The sequence below is a fragment of the Drosophila mauritiana genome, chromosome 3L, assembly GCF_004382145.1.
Source record: "Drosophila mauritiana strain mau12 chromosome 3L, ASM438214v1, whole genome shotgun sequence".
Classification (NCBI taxonomy): Eukaryota; Metazoa; Arthropoda; class Insecta; order Diptera; family Drosophilidae; genus Drosophila; species Drosophila mauritiana.
The window spans coordinates 6763300-6788518 of record NC_046669.1 but is presented as its reverse complement, the minus strand read 5'-3'; the positions used below and the strand labels follow the sequence as shown (position 1 = coordinate 6788518).

Genomic DNA, 25219 nt, shown 5'->3' with positions numbered 1-25219 from the left:
AATATCCTTAGAAAATAGGATGGCAGCTCCCGAAATGATTAAACATCGGGGTGGCAGCTGCGCTAATTGGCGCCGAAAATACGTTTTGTTTAAATTGTTACTTAAAATTAGTTGTATGATTAATTAATATTTATGTAGTTAATTATCACAAGAAGTAACAAAGTTAATTCTTTGTATTATGTATTTTGATGTATTTTAGTAACCCAAGATAAATGAATTGAAATTTCTCACATTTTTTGTCTTTTTATAAATAATTTGTGTTTATTTCTATTTGTATGTATATATTTATATATATTCATGTATATTATAGTTTCCCTTCTATGCGCTATGCAACTACTTTTACTGTGCCACTACTTAGAGCCTAATTAAACGTGATTATTGTGTCCTTTGAGGTAATATTGATGCACGCCATCCCAGTGGGGGATGGCTAGTTGGCGTACTTGAGTCCCTCGTAGTATCCACCGCCCCCATTCAGAGCCACCATCATGGGGGGCGGGCTGATGGGCGGCAGGTAAACCGGCTTGCGATCAATGGGCGAATGATCGATCACATGGCTGCCACCGGATTGCGATGGTGGCGGCGTCGTGGAGGATGTGCCGTGGTTCTGGTGCATGGATCCGTGGCCCTGATGACTGTGGCTGGGGTGGCTCGCATGGTGCTGATGGTGATGGTGGTGCGCCTGGGCCTGGGCCTGAGCCTGGGCGTGCTGGATGCTGGACAATCCGGGCAGCTGCTGCAGCGAAATCGAACGTAGGCCTACGGATTCAAATTGAGAGGAAAAGCGATTAAACTGGCTGTTCGCGTTTTATGGACAAGCGCTAAAATTCACACTGCGCCGCGACGTCGGCGGCAACTATTAAAAGAAAGGGAAAAAACGGAGTCGATCGAGTGCGGCATAGATTACCATATGTTGGTGCTACACCCCCCGCCCACCGTCCTTCGTAATTCGAGATGTGAAACGTCAGCAATTAAATTAGCCTGATTGACGCGAACACCCAGGAACAGTGCGATCCCCCTTCACAGAGCCGCCCGGCACCCTTCAAGTGGCTGCACTGCGAGAAATACTAGGCCATCTATCTAGGAGTACTCCTTGGAATTTTCAAAATATAGAAATGGATCTTCCCCTATGAACTGCATTTTTTCTTTTGATTTCTGTGAATCCATACACCCCACCCACAATTTCTCGCCGTGTAGCTCAACCCTCGTCGCTCTCTGGGGCTGCTCACTTACCGTTGTCCAGGCTGCCGGCACTTGTTGCATAGGAATAGCCAGCGGCCACGAGACTCGCGGTTGGCGCATAATCGCTTTGAAGCGTCGCCGCCGTTCCCAGTGGCGAACTTGAGGATGATGCCGATGGGGCCATTCCCAGGGCGGAGTGGGCCAGCGGGGGCGTGGTGGCCGAGCCATTGCCGCCGGCTGCCAGGCAGGATATGTTCGTATACTGGGGCAGAGCGCCCACGCCCATACCCACGCCCACCGACGAGGAACCACTGTGAGCGGCATGGGCGTTCCAGGGATCGGAGAAGCCTTGACCACCAGCCGGCGAGACGCCACTGGCTCCAGCTGCACTATAATCGTAGCTAGCGAAGGCGGGCGAGGCGTAATAGTTGCCATTGTCCTGTTGAAAAAAGAGAGGCGTAGTATAGATATTATATGATCTTAAGTTGTTAAAAAAAACGTTGAAGCTTACCATTCCCGCATCGCCATAGCTGCTGGCGTAGTATCCATTGGCATGGCCAGCATATGGCTTCACCTTGATCTTGGAGCGATAGCCACGCGGCCTGCGCCTCAGGCTGCCCTCGTCCTCGAAGAGATGCGCCGAGTTCTCGTCGATGGTCCAGTAGTTGCCCTTGCCCGGCTTGCCCACGCCCATGCCCTTCGGCAGCTTCTTGAAGCACTCGTTCAGACTGAGATTGTGCCGCACCGAGTTCTTCCAGCCCACGTAGGGTCCTCGAAAGAATTCGTAGCTGCAATGATAAAAATGAGTTTAACAACGGATAACTGCGTATACTTAATATCATGAATTCAAGATGGTCTTATTATGTTTGCCTTTGGCATTGGAGCTTAAAACCCAGCGAAAATTGATAATCAAGCGTTTATTTATTTTACTCAGCCTTTGAGGCTCAATTAAAATTTCTTTTTTTTTATTTCGATGGGATCAGAGTGTGGTGTCAAACAAACAAACGATGTCAGCTTAAAAGCCTCTCACGCATTTGGAATCCCCACCACACCCGGCTCTGCCCCTTCGACGCTCAAGTGGATTGGATCTCCGTCTCGTCGCCGAAATCGAAATCCAAACAAGCGTCGCGAAATATGAGATATTCTGAAGGATGCGCATGCGGCAAGTCGAGTTGGCCAAATAGAATCGGATGCCCATAAAAAAAGGGCCAGCGACACATTTTTGCAGTTGTAGCGACCGACACGGATCGGTATTACTGGTATTAATAACCGTATGGGCCGGAGTGTCGATATCGCCAATTGGCTCCGTCTGAGATGCCGCCACCAGCACTCTGCAGATCGGGTTAATCGAGGCGAAGCAACTCCATTTTAAAGAAACTATTACTTTTTAAAAATGTGCAACTACAAACATTAACGATGGTGAAACTTCACTGGTACAGAACTTTGAAAGGAATTCGCTCCTTGTACCTATTAGATATTAATTAAGCTGCAAGTTACCTTTCCACTATTTCAGATATTTTATAGACTCAATTTAGAACTATTACTTTTCCCCATCACTGCCTTGCAATAGTTACCTCTTCTGCAAGTAGGCGTAAATCTCGGAGAGCGTAAGCTTTCCAGTTGGTGATTCCTTGATCGCATGTCCAATCATATTGATATAGCTGAGTGCTGGTTTCTCTGGACGCCGTGTACCTGACTTCTTGGTGGTATCCGGAGTGCTCGGCGCATCCTGCTGGCTGGAACCACCTGTACCAACTACCGCTGAGCCCGAAACCTTGTTCTCCAGATGATTCTGACTGGGCGGCGAGGATTCGGATCCGTTGAGCGACTTGGCAGGCGAGGAACTCGAGCTGGAGTAGTTCAGCACGGGCATGCCGTGCGCATTGCTGATCACCTGCGACGGCGATGTGGAGATCCGCGGCAGGTAGGCGCCGCTTGGTGAGTGCTGGAGCTGCTGGGATGGCAACTGCTGCGGCTGCTGTTGCCCCGCCTGCTCCTGGCTGGTCAGCAATTGGTAGTCGTTCGCACTGAGTATGGTGTTGTTGGAGCAGTACTTAATGGTGGACGCGTACTGATGGTTCAGCGGCTGCAGCTGCACCTGCAACGGCTGCACCTTGGCGGATGATGTGCTGGAGCTAACGTACTGCAGATCCTGCGGCAGATCCGTGGGCGTCTTCGAATTCGATTGCGGGGACGCGGATCCGGCCGAATGGGCGGTCATCAGTACGCCATAAGGGGGTATGGGACTGGAGGATGCCGGCGGTGTGCCCATGCTGTGCAGGGCACTCAGGCTATAATGCTGTGCGGACGAAACGGGCGTGGCAGTGGGCGTTACCTCCATGTAGTGCTTCAGCTCCATATACCCGATGTTCGGTTTCTCATCGATCAGCTCCGTGGGTGATTCTCCGCCACCCATTGTCTGGTAATTGCCACTGGCTAACAGATTCCCTGCTCTATATAGATGTCCAGTGTGGCTATGTTGGTGCGGGTGGGTGTGCGTGTGGGTGTGCGCATGTGGGTGGCTGAAAGGGGGATGGGCGCGGGGATCGTGGTAGTAGCCACCCAGCTGATCCATGGTCATAACCGAACGATCCGAGACCTCTTCACTTTTAATCATTTTCACTGGGCTTTTCGGTTTCAACAACGTGTGTTGTTTCAAAAATATTTTCAAAATATTTCTTTTTTTTGTATCAATATTTCTGCTTGAAATAATTTTCACTATTATTTCGAATCGAAAGTACGCGCAATTCTTTCCGGCGGATTGGGATTTTCTTTAACCACTGCAAGTACCGCACCGCTTGGCTATTCTCACTCGACTGAAACGGATGGCAGATCGCTCCCGCTCCTGGCACCACGATCCCATTCGATGCGATCCACTTGAGTTGCCATCGGCCGGAGTTCTTTTTTTAGTACGCCCACGCCTTACGCAAATCGCTCGGTTCTCTCCCTATTTCTCTCTCGGATTCCCCATATGTACATTTGTATGTGTTTGGGCCATGCCGCCAATTGGCTCGTTTTCCCGGGGTTTTCCTCTCGGAGCAAACGCAAAATATATAGAATTCAGGTCTGTGACTTGGGGACTGCGGTTATTGGAGTACATTTGCATGGCGGAACTTAGGTATGCCAGGTATTTGGGAAACCTAAACGGGAATCAAGGGAAAGTCGAGATCTATAAGTTGGTATCAAAGAAAATAAAATGAAATGCATGCTTTGAGTTTGTTCTAATTAATAATTAATAAATAATGAAGGAAAGTATAAAAGTTTAAAATAATTATATTAATAATACCATAAATTAAGAGGCTTGCGATTTATTTGGCACTAAATCATTTCAGCCCAAATTTAGTTAACTGATCTGCTAATTTCATAAACATGGCATCTGTGTTTAGTCGCAAAATTGGTTTATAGCGTATTTAAATCTATTCTGACCCCAAAGATCGCGAACGGAACCCACACACATTACTGACTCATTATCGTTATTGTTTCCGATGCGAATTCGGATTGAGTTTGGATGCTTCTCCCCGCTGGGAGTGTCTACCTTCAGCCAGTCAACAGTTAATAAATAGTCGAAGAACAGAGAAAGATCCTCGAAGATCGTAGCCCGCACAATTAGGCACAGATGAATTAACGTATTCGGCGGAAAAAAGGAAGCTGCCGTTGCTGCTGGAGGCGGCATTCGGATTTCGAAACGAGCTGTTAATTGATTTAGTCGTTGCCTGGCACGGATCCGGACCAAGATCGGGCATGGGAATGGGAATGGGTACGGGTATGGCCATGTGGGTCCAGGGGAGATGGCTGGGTGGCTGGAGCGGAACGCCGCCGGAGAGCGGACCGTTTAGCAGCACCGCTGAGTGCCGCCATTGCTGTCAGCACGGTGTCAGTGCTGTCAGTGACGGTGATGGAAACATGGGCGTAGAACGGGGGGGGTTATTAATTTAAATAAATACATAAATAAAGCTAAAGCTAGAATTATAAATGCCATTTCAAGCCAATTTGTTGTACATACATACTATGTAAAACTGAGTTTCAAAATGATAATGTTCTATAAACAAAGATGCTTTACTTGAGTACTAATGCATGCAAAACTAGAATATGTTTCTTTTTGGAGCTCATAATATATCTCATTTCCTCTTTTTAAGTTCTATGTTTAATGATTTTAAACTATTTGTTGAAGTCGTTCTAATATCTCCAAATACAATCACTAATCTCTCTTACTTAATCACTAGTAACTAATCCTAACAAGATCCCCCCTCACTGCGCCACTGAACGGAGACGATGGCGACGCCGCTCTGCTTCGCTCCCTCTCGCTCTCGCCGTATCGCCTGCTCGCTCTCGCCCTCGCTGTCGTCGTGGCAACGATTCAATTCGGTGCTCGGTGCCCCAAAACAAGATACGAGATGCACAGGGGCGCGCACAAAGATACAGATACATTCTGTGGCGGGGACACACGGGGGCGGAGTTTTGTTTACATTTCACGAAATTCTATTTGTCGACGGCATTCGGGCATTGATTGAGAAAATCGAAGGAGAGAAAATTCCGCTCGCTAGGTTACCATTTTCTTTTTCGTTTTTGGCTTTTATTTTCTGGCTGTCTTGCGGACGCGGCCTGAAAGATATTTTAATTCCATCCGCCACTTTTCTTAGCCACTCGCCATTTTCTGCGAATTTCCCAGAACGGCCCATTCGGGTTTTCCGAATTCCGCCGTCTTTAGTAATTCCAATCGGGCATACAGATATTTTTCACTTTTGGCCATTTTTCCCGCGGCTTCTGCGGTTTGGAGGCCATAAATTAATTTTACTTTTGATTATTATTACTTCTCCTTAATCGATTTTTTTCTTATTTTTTTTTTTCGTTTTGCACGCTGTTTTTGTTTTGTGCCGACTCAGGAATTTCTCGGCGAGTGAGGAATAAATTAAGCAGGCCCCAGCAATAGCTCACAGACCCTGAAATGGCGGCAAATTAATTAATTGCTCTGTTTGGCGATGGATTCCCAGAATCGGAAAAGTTATGTGCGACTATGCATGTCGGTAAATTACAGAAATCCAGAAATCCTTAATGATTTATGGTCTTCGCATTGGTTGTATGGCGTTAATGAAATGTGCTTTTATTTCATTTGTTGGATATTCGGACTTTTTAAAAATATATTTTAAAATTTACAAAAATTTTCCTACACAATTTGATCCTACATTTACTGCCCACAGAATATTTACCGAAAAACTGATCAAAGATTCGGACACCACATTTGACAGTTTCCGTTTCAGAAAAATGTTTGCCAAGAAATTTCGAAAATGATTTTCGCTGCGATGATTTTACTTTGCATTTCCCGGTACGACATCTTGTCTTTATACCAGATTATTAATAGCCAGTGTCCGAGCCAGAAATGCAATGCATTGGCCACCCACCCAGTGAGCAGATGCGTCAGGCGCATCCTAACTGGGTCAACAGCTTCTCTTGGCCATCTTGACTTGGTCAATGGACTTTCCATACACCTACTACTCGCTGTGAGAGCGAGCTCTTCTTGTGGTCATAAGACGGATTCATAAACACTGGCAAGGGAATTCCCAAACAAAAGTCGTCATCAGTCCGTGGCACATTGTTGTGCCAGTTTTCAAGTTCAGATAATCATAATAAAGATAAGTTGGCATAGACGAGAGGCGTGCTTCTTGTTTTGCTTTTAATTTTAATGTTAATGTTATTAAATGGCCGAAAATTGTTTACTATTATGGGTGTTTGTAAACAAAATTATGTATACGACGCGTTGAGCCGCCTGATCAGCGATCTTCTATCCCGGGCGATCCCATTGATGCTGCTCCTGGATGGGCAGCGCATCTCAGGCATTGTTTAAACTGTAGTTTTAATAAACATTTAACAATTAAACGCTGTACTCTAAACACAACACAATCGAACCACCACCAGCACCATCCCAACTTTTGTATACAAGAAGAAGCCGCATTCGGATTTTTGTTTTTGCACACTGACCTACAACAACTGGTGAAAGCAAACAATTGCAACTAAGCCAAATCCAGCCAAGTCCAGCGACCACGCCCCCCGCCCTATTAAACAGTCCACTAATAAATAATCAAATGGAAAATCGGGCTGATAGCGAGGATCGAGGTGGAAGTCGAATGAATTTTCAAAATATTTACATAGAGTTTTCGAACCGAAAATTATGCCGTCTAGTTAAACTCCGCTGCCCCGCGCCCCCACAATTCCCAGTTGGCCAAGACTTTGTTTAAATATTTACATTTGGCTGTGTGCAATTTGTTGCCTAGATCTCACTCACAACGACTGGTGAATGCGATTCGATACGCTTTTTGTTTATCACCATCTTGATTAGGATCACGTGTTGTGGCCAAAAACCAAAATCAAATACACAAACTTTGCTCTATTTTTTTTTTTTTCTTTTAACCAGCCACCGTTTAAGTTGTTATTGTTCTTTCCCACGACTGTGATTATGTGTTTGTAAATATTTATGAATTTCCACGTTTTATTTCCCATTAAATGCGAGCAGTTCGCCTTAAGTGGATTCGATCTTGTTTGGGCCCAATGCGGTTGACAAACTTGAGTGGCATAAACACTGGCACGATGGCCCACAGTTCAAAAAGGTAAACTCAAAGGATTGGCTAGTATAAATAGGAAGGGAAATTGGCACGAGAAGCTAAACAGAAGTAAGCGGAAACGGAAATGGCTTAATATGTTTTTGAAATGATATGCAGAAGAGAGGAGCAATAGTGCGATGTGGCTAAGAAAGCATAAAATATGAAATAATAATGTTTATAATTACAATACCGCAGAAATATTAGAAATAAATAATACATTTCTATATTTAATTTATTTTGCTGTACGAAATTGAAAAAATTCCTTTGTTCTTTCAACCGAACGCTACAAATACTAAATGTACAAATTCGGCTAATTGCATTTTCGGCTCCCGCCTCCTGTTGTGACCAACGATTGCCACACTTTGGCACTTCAGTTGGCCATAAACACCTTGGCCGCTGTGGAAACGTGTGTGTGTGTGCGAGTTTGAATTCAAGATGGGCGCCTTGCGCAAGATGGCCAAGAATCGCCCGCCTTCCAATCTCATTCGCGTTGCCATTGCCAAACTATGCGAACCATGGACAGAGGCAGTAAAAGTCCAGAGACGCCTCCAACTCACCAGCTCACATTTGGCGCTTTTGCGCCATTCAACTGTCGAGGCTGGCGCAATAAAATCGAACAATTTATAGACTGGCGATCCATTTGGTGCGCAATAATTGCGCCAAATGTACAAAAATTAAGACAAAGAGAGAGAGAAAAAGAATTACTGTGGAAAAAAAGAAAAGCACTTCGGATGCCCGAAAATCGAGATCGCATCCGATTCTACACTTGGACTGCTGTTGTTTGGCTTTTAGTTTAATGGCCGGTACTTAAAAACGCGTTGACTCACAGAACAGGAAACCGAAATTGAATTGAATTTGAAATTGAGCATCTGATCGCGGCGATTTACTCGCTTTTCATCGACCCATCGATTCCGCAACGTTGGCAGTAATTAATCTTCCCGCTTAAGCACCCATTGCCAAAATGGCTGTTCTACAGTCTTCGGTCTTCAGCTCGATTCTTGTGAGTCCCCCCAATCCCCAATCGATGATCTCGATCTGGGATTTTGTATCTTGTATCTGCGATGGCATCTGTTTCGTTTCAATTGACGCCCATTGTCGTCAATGGTCCTCCGCTCTTCTGCAGTCTTCTCCGCCCACCAATTCTTCCGTGTCGTTCGCTTTGTTCTTCCAGGGCTTTTGTAGACGCGTTTTTTTACGAATCTCAGTCTGTGGCCTTCGAGGGCAGCGCACCTGTGGGGTTAAAAATATACGAGTACGGATACGCGGGAAAATAAAGTTCACTTGCTCAACATTGAAATGTCATGGGGGGTTGTGTTTTCCAGCGCTTGACAGTCGAATGCCGAAACTATTTGCTTAAATGTTTTTCACGTTCCGAAGGTAAAACCAGCCAAATGAATTCTTGTGATCGGTACAGAGCAGTTGAAGGATTTCTCTTTCACTTTCTCTACCCTTTGATGGATTTAACCATGCAGCAATAAATCAAACCCAATTTTCTTGACAAGCCATCATCAGCACATCATTAGTAGACAGTTGAACAAGTTCGAAACCCCCAACTAAGATCATGTTCAAGTGGTTTTAGCGTTCGAAAATTCCCTTTTCTTTTCATTTTAATCAACGGCGACATCCTGACGAGGCAGTCGCCTAATTATCCGCACCATAAATCGAGGCAATTGAGGCGCTGACGACAAATATTTTGACGTGGCGCCGCCACGACGATTTCCCCGATTTTCCCCGCTTTTCCAGCTCCCTTTGCCCATAAAAAAAATCCAGAGGTTCGTGGCAAATGTGTGGTCGACACTTGAGTTCGATTTTGGAAGCGGTAGCCACGGGATACTGAAAACTCTCGGCTTGTAATTGCAACCGAAACCCAAAACAAAAAAAAATGCAAGCCAAGCAATTGAGAAGCGGATCGGCCATGTGTCACATTACTAATCGATTATTCCACACAATTCAGCACAAAATTATGGCTTAAAGATAGTTTTGACCAGTCAAATTTGGCAGGAGGAAAGAAAGTTTTTAAATCGAAAATCAGGTCTCCCTTTTTTTCTGTGTCAAATAGCAGCAGCTTTCAAATCAAAAGCACCAAAAACTCAGTTCAGCACACAATTTGGACACTTATATTACCAAAATTTCTGTTATAATTATTTGTTAAAAAGTTATTCAGTTAAAGTATGTTTAAAATACGCAGTTTAGCGCTCATGAAACTGAGTGAAGGCGTTTTCGGTCCAAGACTAATGGCCAAATCGTCGAAGGATTCGGGCAAGGATTCCTGCAAGGGTGCCGATTCCAAAAAGAAGAAAGACAAGAAGAAGAAGGATATGTGTGGCAGAAGTGGGTAGGATATTACTATAAAAAGAACCCTGCTAATCTTTGAGTTTTTCTTTTTTGCAAAGCTGTTGTTCCCACTTCACCACGTTGCAAAAACAAACCCGGCGGCGCAGACAAATCCAAAGATGAGTGCAAGAAAAAGTAAATCACTTAGACCCTTTAACAAAATCACAGCAGGCCCTTAAAAAAACTTCAAGCTGCTTTGGCCCAAGTCTAAATTAAAGTTAAAAAAAAAAACAGAACATGTCCCGACTTTTGCTGCAGTGCCGCAGAACTTTGCTGATCCTGCGCCATCAAACGGCGGTGGAAAATGAGAAAGGACTCTTTGGCAAGCTGCTGGGAAAGTGCCAGTCCTTCGGCAAGGAGGAAAAGGATCTTTGCCAGCAGGAGGAGGAGGAATCAAAGAGGTCTTAGGTAGGAAATTCAAATGGTTAGCTATATGCATGCAATTTTCTAAGATATTTACCATTTTTTCTTTACAAATCCTTACAGTCCGCAGCAGAAGCTAGCCCCTTCCCATTGAAGATCATATAATGGGCAGCAAATTACCATATTGTTGCCGGGAGCCCCAGATGAATCGGGTCCATTTTACGGGCAGCTCATAAAACGGAACATTATAAAGCCATAAAGCATCAACTAAAATCGGGCAAAAATAGCTTTGGAGGAGCACAGGCGATGGCCAGACTTAGACAAGTGATACAACATCCATTTCCCTGGTCGGTTTACGATGTCTGAAAATGCCAGGCATCGAAATTCGACGGCGAGGGGGGAAAGGACAGGAATGACCAGCAGCGAGATGTATCTAAATTTTAAGCGAACCAAATTGTTAGATAAAAGCAGCCGTTTCTCATTGAACTATGTGAACTACCATTATTTTCCCAAGGGGAAAACTGCACAATCTCAGCTGGCAGGTGCTTAAAAGCTCCCACGTAGCAGCAACCTTAGTTGCAATCCACGAAGTGAAAATTTCCAATCTTGCAGATACTCAGATACATGACAAAGATGAGCCGGAATCCAGAAGCCCAACATCCGTGAGTGGGTGTATGGGGATATGGGGGGGATGTGGCACTATTTCTCGGTTCTTCCCATTTTTATGGCAATTCAATTGCACCGCCAGCGACTTTTGTTTCCTGCCGCGAAGCGTTCCTCCCCCCGCCCCTTTCTCCGCCACACTGCAGGTTGCAACCGTATGGCCATGTAAGATCTATATTTTCGGCTTTTCCTTTGCGGAATGTAAACAAAAGTGAGATATATTTATATGCATATACCGACATAGTCACACTTGTCGGTTCAATAGTTGAAATACGATTTTCCCCAGCTCCATTCATTTATTTTTATATTTTTTGTTGCCTTGGGCTGCGTTTGAATTGATCGAATGAATCGGTGTAATATATGTTCCTTTTTTTTTGGGTAATTATTACTTTATCGCAGTGTAAACAAATGCGCTGCGGCTTATTTTAGTCGAAGAGATTATTCGCTCGGATTTTACGATTCTGCGGCCTCATTTCGCTGGCAAATCTTCGGAATTTATTCAATAATTGGGGTTACTCGGGGTCCGAGGTATCTTTCATGTTAGCTGGACTAAGTAAATACATATATGTTTTAAACATAAATCACTTTTATTAGTCAATTCTTTACAAGACAATTGATGGATCGGAAAGAAACTTTTGGCGGAAAGAAACCGGACGGAAGATTTCCATGCTGATTAATTTATAAATTAGGCATTTTCCACAGCAACAAATTTAAGAAAAACATGTTTACCCTATATACTTTTTAATAGTTAGTTAGATAAACCATAATTACTAACATATATATTTCCAATCAATTCAATGTAACTAGCAATTTAGACTCCATTCCACTTTTCCCGTCGATTAATTTTCACCACTTGTCGGTTTCCAGACGTCGTTTTTGAAAAAGTGCCGAAAATCAATTGGATAATCCGACGATCGACGCCCAAGGAATCCATCAGTACTCTTTAAACTCCAGACTCCAGACTGCAACTTCACTTGGCTGCAGACTGCAGATTGAAGGGGCTGATTTTTGGTGGAAAATGGGCGCTTTTCCCGCCTGTCTGTTCCACCTTTCAACGGCCGGCGAGAGATTTCGTCCGAAACTACATTTTCCAGCCTGCCGAATTATCGGGGAAATTAATCTTTTCAATCTTGAGTTTGCCCAGTGCCACAACACAACACATGTGCCGAACTCAGCACGCAGACACTGAGAGAAATAGGAACTACTTGCGTAAGGATCCTCAAAATGTTATACTAAATAAATGTAAATAAAACTATTAACATTGGTTATAAAAGATGCAAGATGCAAGCCTTTTCCAATTGGATAAAGTTACTTATTCTTGTTATTAAATCTATATATTGTTATAAATTATTTGGCAATATCCATATGTTATTATTAATTTGCCAGCCACATACCAAATTTCATATCAATCTCGACAGAAATCAACTTATGCTTGTGGTATTTTCTCGCAGTGCATGGTATGTGTGGCCTGGCTAACGGTATATCTATTTCAAGGCCCATCCTTGTAATTGCTCCTCCATCATCTTCTGTCTCCTTCTAGCCGCTGTTTTCCTGGCAGCTTGTTGTTTTTGGTTCTCCTTCCTCTTCTTCTTCGTTTTCCCGATGGCGATTGAAGTTTTGGATGAAATGATGCCGACATTCGTCAAATTTGTTGGCATCAGCAAACAGTTTGGGATTCCAATTCCGATTCCGAATCCGACTGCAACAACAACACAGCGTGCTACAACAACACCAACGAGAACAACAAGAGCAGCAATGTGGCAGCGTGCGCCGCATTTTCAGGCAGTGAGTGCAACAGAGACGGGTAGAGGGACCACCCACAGTGCAGCATCACTGTCTCCCTCTCTCGCTCTCCCTCTCGCTCGCTCGCGCGTCGAAAACCGCATAAATCCATATTTCTCTAGCTTGTGCTTTTTACGATTAATTACAGAGGTTGCAGGGTGTTTGGTAGCACAAATGATCATTCATTCACAAGACAGCAGATACCCCCCAATTCCACCCCCTCCCCCCTCATTCTACTCCCCTCTGCAAATGCCGCACGTTTCGTGTAAACATGTGTAAATCATGACCCGTTGATGGCCTTTATTTTCAGGGGACGGCGGGGGGAGGAAGGGGTGCATGTAAGGGGGAGGGGGTGTTTCTTTAGGGGGATGGGGCCACATGTGACGTCCTCCGGCGGCGGCGAAACTTTTGCACTGCGACCCCATCCCCATCCTCATTCTCATCTTTATCCGCATCCTCGTCTTCCTGCCTTCGCATCGCTTTGTTTAGATAAATTAGCTGCGGAAAGAACACCCCCTCCAACCCCTCCCCCTCCTCACACTCCACGATATCACAAAATATTTCTTTTTAATATCATCGATTTGGAAAAAAACAGAGGAGCTTCTATAAGTGAATTTTGAAATATTAAAATTAGTGCATTAATAAAGTTATTATTATTATAAGAACATTACGTATACCTTGTTACATATAATTGTAAGAAAATAAATTTTAAAATCCGATATTAAATATAAAAATAAATAGAAAATCAATTCAATTTAATAACGAAAGTAATTTATTTAGTTTTTCGCTGTTTACTTGTTTAAGCACTTACATATTAATGGCACTTTAAATAATTCTAAATATTGCCAGTTTGTTAGAAAGGAGCTCCACTGTACCTGCGCCGCATGCAACTGCAGACATTTGGGATTCAAATCGAGAATGGAATGGAATTGTCCCAAAATAAAGGCAAATATTATTTATGCCAGGGCCCTGAGAACTTTTTCATCCAACGGGCTGCGTGCATATTGCGTTGGTGAAGATGAGGGGGAGTGGCGGGGCGTGCATTTCAGAAAAACATCATATTTTCGGCTATGTTTATTTACACTTAAAGCGCTATAACAACAAACTGAAATGCAAAGGGCAAGTTGGGCATAATGCATGCATGGCTCACAAGTGACCAGAGGAAACAAGATCAAATAAGTGGCATTTAAGCACTTAAACATACAAAGTTGCTATAATTAAATTGCGTGTGTACCAATTAAAATAATTTAAAATTTGCCGCCCAAGTGTGACGTCACAGTTGCCTTCAAGAAGAGGCTAGCCAAGTCACACACCCCGCCAGTACTGCCAGACTGCTGCTAGCAGAGTATCACACCCAGCAGCGTTGCCACACAAACGATCGCGTGTAATGCACTAACGCCAGCGGCAAGCGATCTGTGAACATCAGCAAACGGTCACACCAATCCGACGCGAAGTGAATCATATTGCACACAGCAAAATCAGCGGATAAGCGAATTTAAGCGACAAAAGAATATTAAATCGGCTCTGCCGCTGCAGCAACAAGCGTTAACAACAGCAATGCAATCGGGCTAATATCAAAATATCTCAAAATCGTTTCCAACCAGTGTGTGTGCGTGTGTTTGTGTGTGCCTGCGTACGCTGCGCATGTGTGGTGTGTTTGTGTGAAAAGGAAGAGAGGTGGAAACGCACACAAAAAACGAAAAGAAAAAAAGTGTACAGCCGACGACGCGCAGACGCATCTCGAAATTGTTGGAAGAAATCGCGAGTGAGAAGAGTGCGCGGCGTGAGAAAGGAGCAACAAATTGCGATCACATACGCGCTAGACAGACATAATTCGAAGATGGGTTGTGCCGTGAGTACAGCACGCGATAAGGAGGCCATCGAGCGGTCGAAGAACATCGATCGAGCCCTGCGGGCGGAGGGCGAGCGGGCCGCCTCGGAGGTGAAACTGCTGCTGCTGGGTGCGTCCGCCTTCCATTTCACCTTTTCACCTCTCTAGCATTATTCCGGTATTTCCCCCCTTTGCGAATTCTTTGCTGAAATTCGCGTTGTGACCTCATTATTTTTTTTCGTTCGCTTGCTTTGCTTGGGCGGGGTGGGTTTCCGCTGGGTGCCGTTGCTTTCCGCTTTCGGCTGTGGTGAGTTGGGGCAAGGATTTTTGCCGGCTTTTCCAGTGCGAAAGGGTCTGGAAAAGGCTGGAAGGCATGGCAAGAAACAATACAGTAGAGCCACAGTATAACGAATTAGTCAGACTAAAATCAGAAAAAATTAAATTTTTTTTTCTTATTATTCTAATTCTAGTTATTCTAAGTAACAGTATACCTTAAATTTAAAACTAAACATAAAAGTCTAAAGTCCCCAACTATCCCATATTTCGACTATAAAGATGCATGGAATGGAGTAAGTAGACTCCACACAGCTCTGTTTATCTGGGAAAACCAATGTTTATGTGGCTGCTTGGGGCTAAACAAATCCGTCTGTTCGTAGATCGTGCATTATGCAATGTCTGTGTCCAATAATTCGTTGGCGATAAGGGAATTGAACGTAAATTGAAACAAATGTCGGTTTGGCTGTGCGGATACACTCGATTCTATATTCTCGGTACCCAGTTCTCGCTTCTCGTCTGCTGGCACGCACTTTTCAGATCTTTTGGATCGATGCAACAAGTGGATCGGATCGGATCGCATTGCCGCAATGGAAACATGTTTGTTGATAGTGCAGCGGTTTCCACTTTGCAGGAAAAACCATTCAAGCGGCGAGGCGCCATCGTATCGCATATACAAACATACATATGTATACATATATGGTTTATGGTGACCCGACCTCTGCGGCAAATGCAGTGAAACTGAATGCCGCGCCGCGTTGCAACCTTCTGCAATTAAATTTCCACTCGCCGATTTATATGCACGGCATATGGGAACGATAATATATTTCACCGTCTGCGTGTGTACTTTTCATTTCATTGCCATTCATTTGCGAAAAACAATGCCGTGGAGCTTTTCCTCCAGCGCGGCTGAGTGGCCAATGAAGCGGGCCAAGATGACTAAGGCAGCAAGTGGCAGGCAGGCTGGAAAGTACAGCCAGGACTGGCTGTGCAACACTACATCTAATTTAAGTTAACTGATATATAGGGTTTACTGTACTAAATTGATTCATAATGTCAAATGTTATCATATGAAATGGATTTTTCAAGAAGAATGTTGAAAATTAGTAAATGATATTTTAGGAACCTATGCAAAGTGCAGTTTTTATTTACATTTCATTCAGAACCCATTTGCACCTTGCACAATGTTTGTTTCCGAGTCACCACTGTATTTGCAGGCTGAAAGATAATGAGGAAAACTGTTTGCCTCAACGAAAAACCCTGTAAACCGGTTTGGAATATGTCCGCTGAAAGGTGCGGGAAAGTTCTACCATTTTCATCCCCATTAGAAGATATCCCCTATTATCTCTCAGTATTCCAGCTGTTTTCGTCCAAACCCCAGGTTGACCAGTGTAAATGCTTCTGGTTTACTTAGCCAAGAAAACAGCTTGCACGAGTTGCATTTTGGAATTTAGCCCAACATTTTACACATGATTCAATTGTTTGCACCTTGTGGGGCGGCGTGTGTTCTGTAATTTCTGGATCATGATGAAAACCGATCTCTGATCTCCGATCTCTGCTGCTGCTGCAGCTCTCCTCCGACTTCCAGCTGAGTAATTGGCTGTTTTTGTTGCTGCTTCGTTGTTTGTTCGCTGACATTTCAAGTGGGGTGAACGATATTAGCGCAAATAAATGGGCCCGCCACCAAATGCAGCTGGCGCGGCTACACGGAAAGAAAAAACAGCGAACGAAGTGTTTATTCTCAGAAAATTAATCTTAAATGTGATAGATTTCGTTCATAAACATTTTCATTAATAAGAATTGTGTTTTTATTTTGTAAAAGTAAAAAAAAAAAGCAATGTCTTATCAAAAAGTAAAGACATTGCTTACAATTGTTCTTATTTACAATATATATTCTTCATTGAATTTTGTAGTAATTTCTCCCAGTGTACCGCGACTACTTGCTCGAATTGGAATCGGAATTGCCAGCCCCCAACGCTGCGCTTATTGTGTAGATTTAATAAAGCTGCTCAGCTGACACTCAATTTATATTACACTCTGCTGCCTCCCCTTTTCCTTACACCCCCCTCCCTCTTTCCACACGTCTTTCAATTGAAAAGCACAACTTTTTCACCCGTTTTTCAACCAAAACGATAGTAAATTACTGCATTATTTTCATGATATTTGCAGAGAGAGAGAACAGCAAACCAGGGAGAGAAACAGAATTCCATTGGGGGGCATGAGTAAGCAGCTCGGATATCTGTAAAAAAAAATACAAAATGAAAGGCGAAGAAAATAATATATAAACAAAATAGTGTCATGCTGCTGGCGCACCAATATCAAAATCGGCACCCAGACTGTCAACACACAGCAACTTAATAATCTACAATTATTTAAGAACTCACTTACCAACACATTTGAACTGAAAGTATCATTGGGCTTATCAAAATTATCGCCAAGCGAGCGACCTTATACATACGTCAATTTCGATCAGCTTAGTTACTACTTATATACTGAATGTGGTTAAATAATTGATGTACATGTGTACATCACATATAGGAAATTTCACGATAATCGAGAGATCTGCGTGAAAGTCACTGGGTGGGTGCTTCCGTTTTCATCTGATTTAATTGTTTACTTTTTCGGTGGGTCCGCTCAATTTCACACTCCCCGCTGATTAACACATTTCCCACTTCGATAACTGAGGCCAGGCGCCATTTAACTTGATTACTCATGGCGCAAACACTTTCTTATGATTCTCCTGCTCTCGCTGTCTACAGCTATTGTTCTTTCTTCTCCTTAGTCACCGTGTTTCAAATGAATATTCTAACGTCGATCAGTAATTAGTCTAACGAATTAGTTGGTGCACTACGTTGCACACAGCTTGGAAAGTTAATAAGTTATAGAGTGCAAACTGCATGTCTTTGAATTGGTTTTATATTTCCTACCCCGCTTAATTTATATATAAATATAGTAGTTATATATTTATGTAATATAATAGTTAATAATAATAATTTTTTAGTAGTTTTAGTACGTTCTCTGACACATGGAAAAAATATTTGAGGGTTTACCATATCAATTTCTAATAAACATAATAAAAAAAATGTTTAGTAACTTCTAACAACTATAAAATATATCAATAGGAGCTAGAAATCCGCAACATTCTACGCCGATTCTCTTTTCGCCGATATTCACTGTTTAATGATGTTAATTATAATACCGTTTGATGAGCTTGTAAACGCGGCTTTGTGCGTACCGCCGTTGTTCTGAGCCCGTCTCGCTCTCGCCCTATTGTTGGCCTCTCGCTCGCACGCGCTGTCGCTGGGCGCTTGTTATGGCACAGCTAACGGTGCATTGATAAATGAAGGCCCAGCCACACCAACACACGCACACACTCTTTCGCATTTTGTTAGTATTATTATTATTAAATTGACCTTTTTCCAGCCGCTCATTTGTGGATTGCTTTGTTCGCTGCTTTTTTCCACACGGTGGCAAGTTTGAACATCGCCTAATGTCCATATTCGTATTCAAATCTGTCAATTTCATCATTATGCGGCGACCGTTGTTTGCCCATTATCTGCATTGAGCAGCCGTCTCTTTCGCTCCGACGCTTTTTTATGGCAAAATTAGTTAGCATTGTTCGGGATTGGTTGAAATTGAAGTGTTAACAATAACTCAAAAATATTTATAAAACAAATTTAATCTAATATATATTAGCAGTAAATGTAACAGTGGCCATTTAGTGTAATGTATATTAACAGTAGATGTAACAGTGACCAGCACATTACAATTAGAGTGGACCTTATTATAACTCTTTATGGTACCTAAAACTAGAGTCTGAATTTCTTAATCTTCATAAATGTATGTAACATATGTTAAACTTACCAATCTTCATTAAATGAGCTCCATCCGCCCAAGGGAACTTCAACCATGGGTGATTGATGTACCTACGTACGAATAGTAAAAACAATTATAGTTTCAGTGCAAGTACCGAAGCCCTGAAAGTTGAGAAAAGTGAAAGTAAAGTCGCAGTTTTGGCGTTTGGCAATTACCTAATCATCCGGTGGCTGGGAATGGACCCAACTACCAACTGCAGCAAAAAGTCGGCTTAATGCGCCATTGTTGCAATGCCCCAACATCGCGTATATATGTTTATATATAGCTATAGATATTCGAAATAGACATATTACTTGGACCGGCAGATTTGCCAATTTTTGTATTTACCCATTTTCTCTACGATTTCAGCTTCTTCAGCTTTCAGCGAAAAGGGAAACTGGCGAGCACGTAATGCGATTATGTTTCATATTTTTTATCATTCGGCGCAGCAGATAATATACATACATAGTACATACATAATAAACTGCCCAGACAAGCCCGTGTGTTTGTTGTTTATCAACGCTGGCGGGTCAGGTCTCATTTAACAATTGAAGGCACTCGGCGAATAAAATTATGCCCAGTTAATTTTCTCCGCCTTTGATATCTTTTGAGGAGAACTGATGGGTGGTTCAACGAACTCCAGGGCTTGGCCATGCATTTTAATGTAAGGGAATGGAAACTGGGAAGTTCATAAATTATACTATAACTATTGGGATTATCTATAGCATAATAATGTGCATATAATTTGATCTGTTATCACATATTATTGACCCCTTATTTGGATGCTGTTTCATTCGTTTTATATGACCATATGCAATATACGATGTTCATTCATTTCCCAACTTGACCAGCGCAATTGAGCGTGACCTTTTGAGCCGCGCAATTGAGCAACTTTTCTCGATCGTCTCATTCATAAATTTCACTTCCGTTCCTCTTGGGCAACTTAAAAGCCCCTCCCCGACTCCGAAATCATCGATTCATTCATTCGGTTTTACGCCCTGAACTAGGTATTTACTCACTTCCTTCGAATGATTCTTTATAAACTTCAATAGTACCACTTAGCTGATAAACTCTGTTGAATTCATTTTGTAGGAGCCGGAGAGTCGGGCAAGTCAACGATTGTGAAACAGATGAAGATCATCCATGACACGGGCTACTCGCAGGAGGAATGCGAGGAGTACCGTCGCGTGGTCTTCAGCAACACGGTGCAGAGTCTGATGGTGATCATCCGCGCCATGGGACGCCTGAAGATCGAGTTTGCCGATCCGGGCCGGACGGACATTGCCCGCCAGTTCTTCACACACGCCTCTGCCGCCGACGAGGGCATCCTGCTGCCCGAGATCGTGCTCCTGATGAAGAAACTCTGGGCAGACGGCGGCGTGCAGCAGAGCTTCGCCCGATCGCGCGAATATCAGCTGAATGATTCGGCGGGATACTATCTGAATTCGCTGGATAGGATCGCGCAACCGAACTACATACCCACGCAGCAGGATGTGCTACGCACGCGGGTGAAGACCACTGGCATCATCGAGACACACTTCTCCTGCAAGCAGCTGCACTTCAAGTGAGTTGTCATTACTTGCCCACTTCCGGTTGATTCGATTCTAATGGTTATGTTTTTGCTTTAGACTTTTCGACGTGGGCGGCCAGCGATCGGAGCGCAAAAAGTGGATTCATTGCTTCGAGGGCGTTACGGCCATAATCTTCTGCGTCGCGCTATCGGGTAAGATAAATATTCCAAGAATCTTAGGAATCTAATGCAATTGTTATATACTTCGTTAGGTTACGATCTAGTTTTGGCCGAGGACGAAGAGATGAATCGCATGATTGAGTCCCTGAAGCTGTTCGATTCCATCTGCAACTCCAAGTGGTTTGTGGAAACATCCATAATACTGTTCCTCAACAAGAAGGATCTGTTTGAGGAGAAGATCAAGAGATCTCCGCTGACGATATGCTTCCCAGAGTACACAGGTAAGATAAGAGTGTGGGAAACAATTACATTTTGGCTTAACTTGATATCCTTTTAGGAACCAACACCTTCGAGGAGGCGGCCAGCTACATTCGCATGAAGTTCGAAAACCTGAACAAGCGAAAAGACCAAAAGGAGATCTACACGCATCTCACCTGCGCCACGGATACGAACAACGTGAAGTTCGTCTTCGATGCCGTCACCGATGTGATCATCAAGAACAATCTGAAACAAATTGGCTTATTCTGAGAGGGCGGCGGAGCACAAGATCTTCATTATTTAGCTGGCGTCGTAGTATTAAAGGAAAACGCGCATAAACATTTCCATTAAACGCTAAGAACTCGATACATTTACGCTCTTATGATCCATATATGTTTTAAATGCGTTACATGCTTGACACACGTAATTTTAATAACCGATTTGGTTGCCAGTAGTCGCGGAACAAATACCATAACCAACTGCAATTTAGTTAACCGTGTCCATTAAATTGCACCCATAAGCTAACTAATTTAAACATTAGCCTAACACACAAATGTAAAGTTCGACAAAGGACAGCCGGTGGGTTTTGTACATCCTAAACCCTCAACCCGATCGGCTCCCTTTGGAATTTAGTTAAGTTTCGCGGGCTAATGGCGGTGACCAAGGGGAGCACCCCATCCAGGAATCCCCAGAGGTGTCTCCTTGGACGCAAGCCATTTTCCGGACGTTTATTTTTTGCCAAGAGCTTGACAGCGTTATTTAAGGTGAACCTAAGGCCTGGAGTTGTAAGCCCTAAAATGTAACTAGTAAACTTACTAATATGTTTAGTAATAGCCGAAATAAAAGACAATTTATACAAAATAACAATTCGTACTTGAATGCTGCCAATGCTGCCCATTATTCCATGCGTGCTTACAGAGCTGACAACTTAGTTAAATGAATATTTGGATCCTTAAATTATGTTGAGCATTTCTAAGTTTGTTTAGTTTATATACCAATTTAGAGCTTTAGCTTGTTTCTGTTTGCTCAAATATCTTAAAAATATTCTTTTTGTTTTAGGGTTAGCTTTTTTATAACTTAGCGTTCTTTCCCTAAAAAAGGGATTTTCTTCGGAAAGAGTTGCAACTCTGGCTGATGATTGTCAAGTTGGCCTTTCCGCATTCTGCTTTTTGTCAGGCATTTTGGATTAATTCGTTTGTTGAAATTTTCAATCGCTTCAGTGAGGAATTTTAAATCTACAATCGCCGCTTAAACTTGCAAGATGATTCGCGCCATGGTGATAACCAAATGGAGTAAGTCGGTGGCGGGACCACTGGCCACAGCGTGGAGTAAGTGAAGCGAGCGCACGTGTATTTTCTTTTCTTTAGAAACTACATATACTTACGCCTTTCTCCACCATAAAGACTACTCCACATTGAATCGCCTCAATGGGAACACTGTGCGCCCGCGAGCTCTGTTCCAGAATCTCGATCGCAAGTTCTCCGCCGAAGGTGGCAGCGATGAGAAGCCCAAGAACGTGCCGCCCGGCTTTGCGGCTCCAGGGTTTCCATCCACCTTGGGCAACAACCCAGAGAACACTACGCGTAAGGATGTGCCCATTGGCGAGGTGCAGGCGCCAGCCATTTCCATAGTCAACGCAGGCGGTAAACTGGGCAGAGCCGAGCCACTGGACGCCAGCGGCATCGTGCGCAGCAAGGGCACTTCGAACGAGGAGAAGAAGACCGAGGCGCAGAAGAAGGCATCGGAGGCCAAGGAGGCGGCCGCCAAGCAGTTGCAGGATGTCATGGCCAACTTGCCCAGCAAGGAGCAGACCGAGAAGTACTTCTTTCGCGTGGTTGCCTTCTTCTATGACCTGACCTACCTAACCGGCACCTGGCTGCTCAACTTTGTCGAGCACAATATCGTTCGAAATGCCACGGTGCAGCACTACTGGAAGCGATTCCACGAAAAAATGGAGCAGGCCAAGAAGGATTAACTCCCAGCGGAGCAGAAAAATATATATTATACAACTCATCATGCGAAAGCAAAAAAATAAAACAACTCGCTGACGAGTCCAAAATTACACTTGACTTGTCCACATTTCCATCAGATTAAAGCCGAGGTGTAGCCATCCAGTAGGTTGGCCAAGAATTTGAGTATCTTGTTGCGAGCGGCCACCAGTTGGGGCGGATCGGTTTTCACCGGCTCATACATATTGGCGCAGTGAGCAGTTCCTACAAAAAACACAATAATTGCTTACCAAAGTTACAAGTGGAAAATGAGTTGGTAAGCACATACCTTCTATGTATATGGTAGGAAGTGCTGGGCTAGTGGACTTGACCAAGCCCAAAGCATGCCAGGGATCGATGGAACCGTGCACGTACAGCACATTTGTGGTCTTTGGCTTAAGGGCACCATAGTTATCATTGGTGGCGGACACCACCAGCTTGAGGAACTTGGCGTTCATATTCTTGGAGAACACATCCATGCACTGGCGTATGAAGAAGTCGACCCCGAAGCGATCACCAAATGTGTCAGCCGGTTTATCCGAGGTCTGATAGAAGCCGAATTCGTGGCAGGTCTGATATGTCCACTGGCGCATTCCCTTGGCCGTCTCCGAGTCCCACGAAACGTTCTTCATGTCCGCCACCATCTTGTCGTACTTGTAGTCCAGACAGGTGGTGTTCGATTCCTTCAATAGCATGTCGTTGACCAGGCCCAAACGGGTTACAGGTGGACCCGCCGTGGTGTTTAGCATGACATCGCAGATCTAGGGAGTTTAAGCATTGTTAGCATGGACTTGGTAGGGATCAAAGTGAGGGGAAACACACATCGTCAATGGTGATGCTGGCATGGGGACTGTTGTCCTTGTTGTATTGCACCACTCCAGCAAAGTTGCCGGCCAGATTCTCAAAGAAGTTGGCCATGTCCAGTTCGTTTTCAATGGAGTCCTTGATGGGAGTGCAGGTTCTGAGCATAAAATGGTTTACAAAATTTACATTTGCGCAAGATGATAACTTAATCCACTCACTTAAACTTCTCGTCCAGGCTGCGTTGGCCAATCATGTGCTTGAGTAGAATCTCAACTTGCGCAAAGCTGCGGGTCACGGCATCCAGGCATTCGGGCTTGTAGGAAGCTAGAGAGGCTTTGACCACCTCGAAATACTCCTTGAAGTCAACCTCAGCCAGCAGAGGACCACTGGAGCTGATTGAACCGTAAATGAGCTGGGGATACTTCTCGCGTGCCCAGGCAGCCAGCGATCCCGGATAGGAGCCACCGAAAGCGATCCATTTCTGGCCATCGCCCAGATTGAACTTAACCTTCATGGCGGTCACAAAGCTGGCCAAATCCTCCAGAGCCTGCTCCGAGCTGAGATAGTGCAGATTTTCGGTGGACAGATCAGCGGTGGGATGGCTCTTGCCATAGAAACGGTGCTCCAGCTGCAGACACAGCGCTCCAAAGTGCTCGGCATAGTGCACCCAGGCGCCTTCGCGCATCCACTTGGCCGACGCCTCGCCCTCGCCGCCGATCATCAGGAATACGGGTGCGAAGCTGTCATTCCGATAGAAGTCGGCATTCACAAAGTATCGCTGCTGCCAGGTGCGCTTATCGCTCGACTTGAAGTGATCCAATCGCTGCTCGAACCACAAATCCTCCGAGTGCAGGTTCCTTTGCAGGGTTGGAATCTTGCTGGGCTCCCCGAGGAATCCCTTGGTCAGCCTTCCGCGTCGAAATCCCAATCCAGAAATGGGCACAAGCAGTCCCAGGAGCAGAAGACCCACTCCCAAGGGCCTCAAAACGCCCCCAATGAAAAGCATATTTGCCTCCTTTGTTTGTTCAGGTCAAGTAGAAATCGCAGTAATTGAAGTATTTAATTAGTTGGAACCTCGCACAGTGCCTAACTGTAAATAGCGACTGAAGGAGAGTGGTGTGTTCTATTTATATAGGCACCGTTATGTGTGTCGCACTCTCCTGATTATTCAGTTCTCGCTGTATTATCTATATTCGCAAAGCCGGCAAGACAAAACCAAAACATTAGGGGCATTCATGGTTATTGATTTCAATCATTAATTTAAATAATGTAATATCAAGCAGAGAAAGAGATTTCTATATGTTGTAAGTGTTCTGGTGACTTTACAGAAGTCAATTTAGCTTTTTTTATTCATATTATTTTTTAGCTACATTTTATCGACGAGCTTAACAGCGTCGTAAATATGAACGTGTTTTGGAGGTATTTGTCAAGTAATTAAGAAAAGTATACATATGTACATGCTTCTTATAATTTCCACCCCTTTGTAATTTAAAATTCTCACTCAACTTATGTAATAGATTCCTTAATTTTAAATGCTTTAATAAAGAATTCAGGAAACGCCATAGAGCTTTTTTAAATATCTATACATTAGCTAGATATTATT

The 25219-nt window shown here is 43.9% G+C and overlaps 7 protein-coding genes across 9 annotated transcripts; 5 read left to right on the top strand and 2 right to left on the bottom strand.

Moving 5' to 3' along the window:
* Positions 1-262: 262 nt before the first annotated feature.
* LOC117139981 (forkhead box protein biniou) lies at positions 263-3965 on the bottom strand. The gene is made up of 4 exons (XM_033302684.1): positions 2754-3965; positions 1691-1967; positions 1231-1618; positions 263-756 (listed from the first exon to the last, which is right to left on the bottom strand). Exons 1-4 carry the CDS (start codon positions 3794-3796, stop codon positions 428-430), a joined length of 2037 nt encoding a protein of 678 aa, XP_033158575.1. The 5' UTR covers positions 3797-3965; the 3' UTR covers positions 263-427.
* Positions 3966-9835: 5870 nt separating this feature from the next.
* On the top strand, positions 9836-10267 carry LOC117141721. Its single transcript, XM_033305338.1, has 2 exons — positions 9836-10106; positions 10169-10267. Exons 1-2 carry the CDS (start codon positions 9947-9949, stop codon positions 10246-10248), a joined length of 240 nt encoding a protein of 79 aa, XP_033161229.1. The 5' UTR covers positions 9836-9946; the 3' UTR covers positions 10249-10267.
* Positions 10268-10320: 53 nt separating this feature from the next.
* LOC117141722 lies at positions 10321-10958 on the top strand. The gene is made up of 2 exons (XM_033305339.1): positions 10321-10517; positions 10596-10958. Exon 1 carries the CDS (start codon positions 10347-10349, stop codon positions 10515-10517), a length of 171 nt encoding a protein of 56 aa, XP_033161230.1. The 5' UTR covers positions 10321-10346; the 3' UTR covers positions 10596-10958.
* On the top strand, positions 10808-12351 carry LOC117141719. Of its 3 annotated transcripts, none has more exons than XM_033305337.1 (3): positions 10808-11014; positions 11085-11134; positions 12003-12351. In XM_033305337.1, exons 1-3 carry the CDS (start codon positions 10831-10833, stop codon positions 12039-12041), a joined length of 273 nt encoding a protein of 90 aa, XP_033161228.1. In that variant the 5' UTR covers positions 10808-10830; the 3' UTR covers positions 12042-12351. The 3 variants fall into 3 exon arrangements, with proteins under 3 accessions (XP_033161228.1, XP_033161227.1, XP_033161226.1); XM_033305336.1 differs by having other exon boundaries at positions 11085-11138; XM_033305335.1 differs by having other exon boundaries at positions 11085-11300.
* A 1984-nt stretch (positions 12352-14335) lies between these two features.
* On the top strand, positions 14336-21688 carry LOC117139945 (G protein alpha i subunit). Its single transcript, XM_033302633.1, has 5 exons — positions 14336-14878; positions 19969-20440; positions 20505-20599; positions 20659-20847; positions 20904-21688. Exons 1-5 carry the CDS (start codon positions 14758-14760, stop codon positions 21092-21094), a joined length of 1068 nt encoding a protein of 355 aa, XP_033158524.1. The 5' UTR covers positions 14336-14757; the 3' UTR covers positions 21095-21688.
* Positions 21689-21971: 283 nt separating this feature from the next.
* LOC117140749 lies at positions 21972-22886 on the top strand. The gene is made up of 2 exons (XM_033303830.1): positions 21972-22152; positions 22228-22886. Exons 1-2 carry the CDS (start codon positions 22086-22088, stop codon positions 22797-22799), a joined length of 639 nt encoding a protein of 212 aa, XP_033159721.1. The 5' UTR covers positions 21972-22085; the 3' UTR covers positions 22800-22886.
* Positions 22791-24820, bottom strand: LOC117140748 (putative serine protease K12H4.7). Its single transcript, XM_033303829.1, has 4 exons — positions 23835-24820; positions 23635-23773; positions 23102-23573; positions 22791-23037 (listed from the first exon to the last, which is right to left on the bottom strand). Exons 1-4 carry the CDS (start codon positions 24620-24622, stop codon positions 22910-22912), a joined length of 1527 nt encoding a protein of 508 aa, XP_033159720.1. The 5' UTR covers positions 24623-24820; the 3' UTR covers positions 22791-22909.
* Positions 24821-25219: the final 399 nt, after the last annotated feature.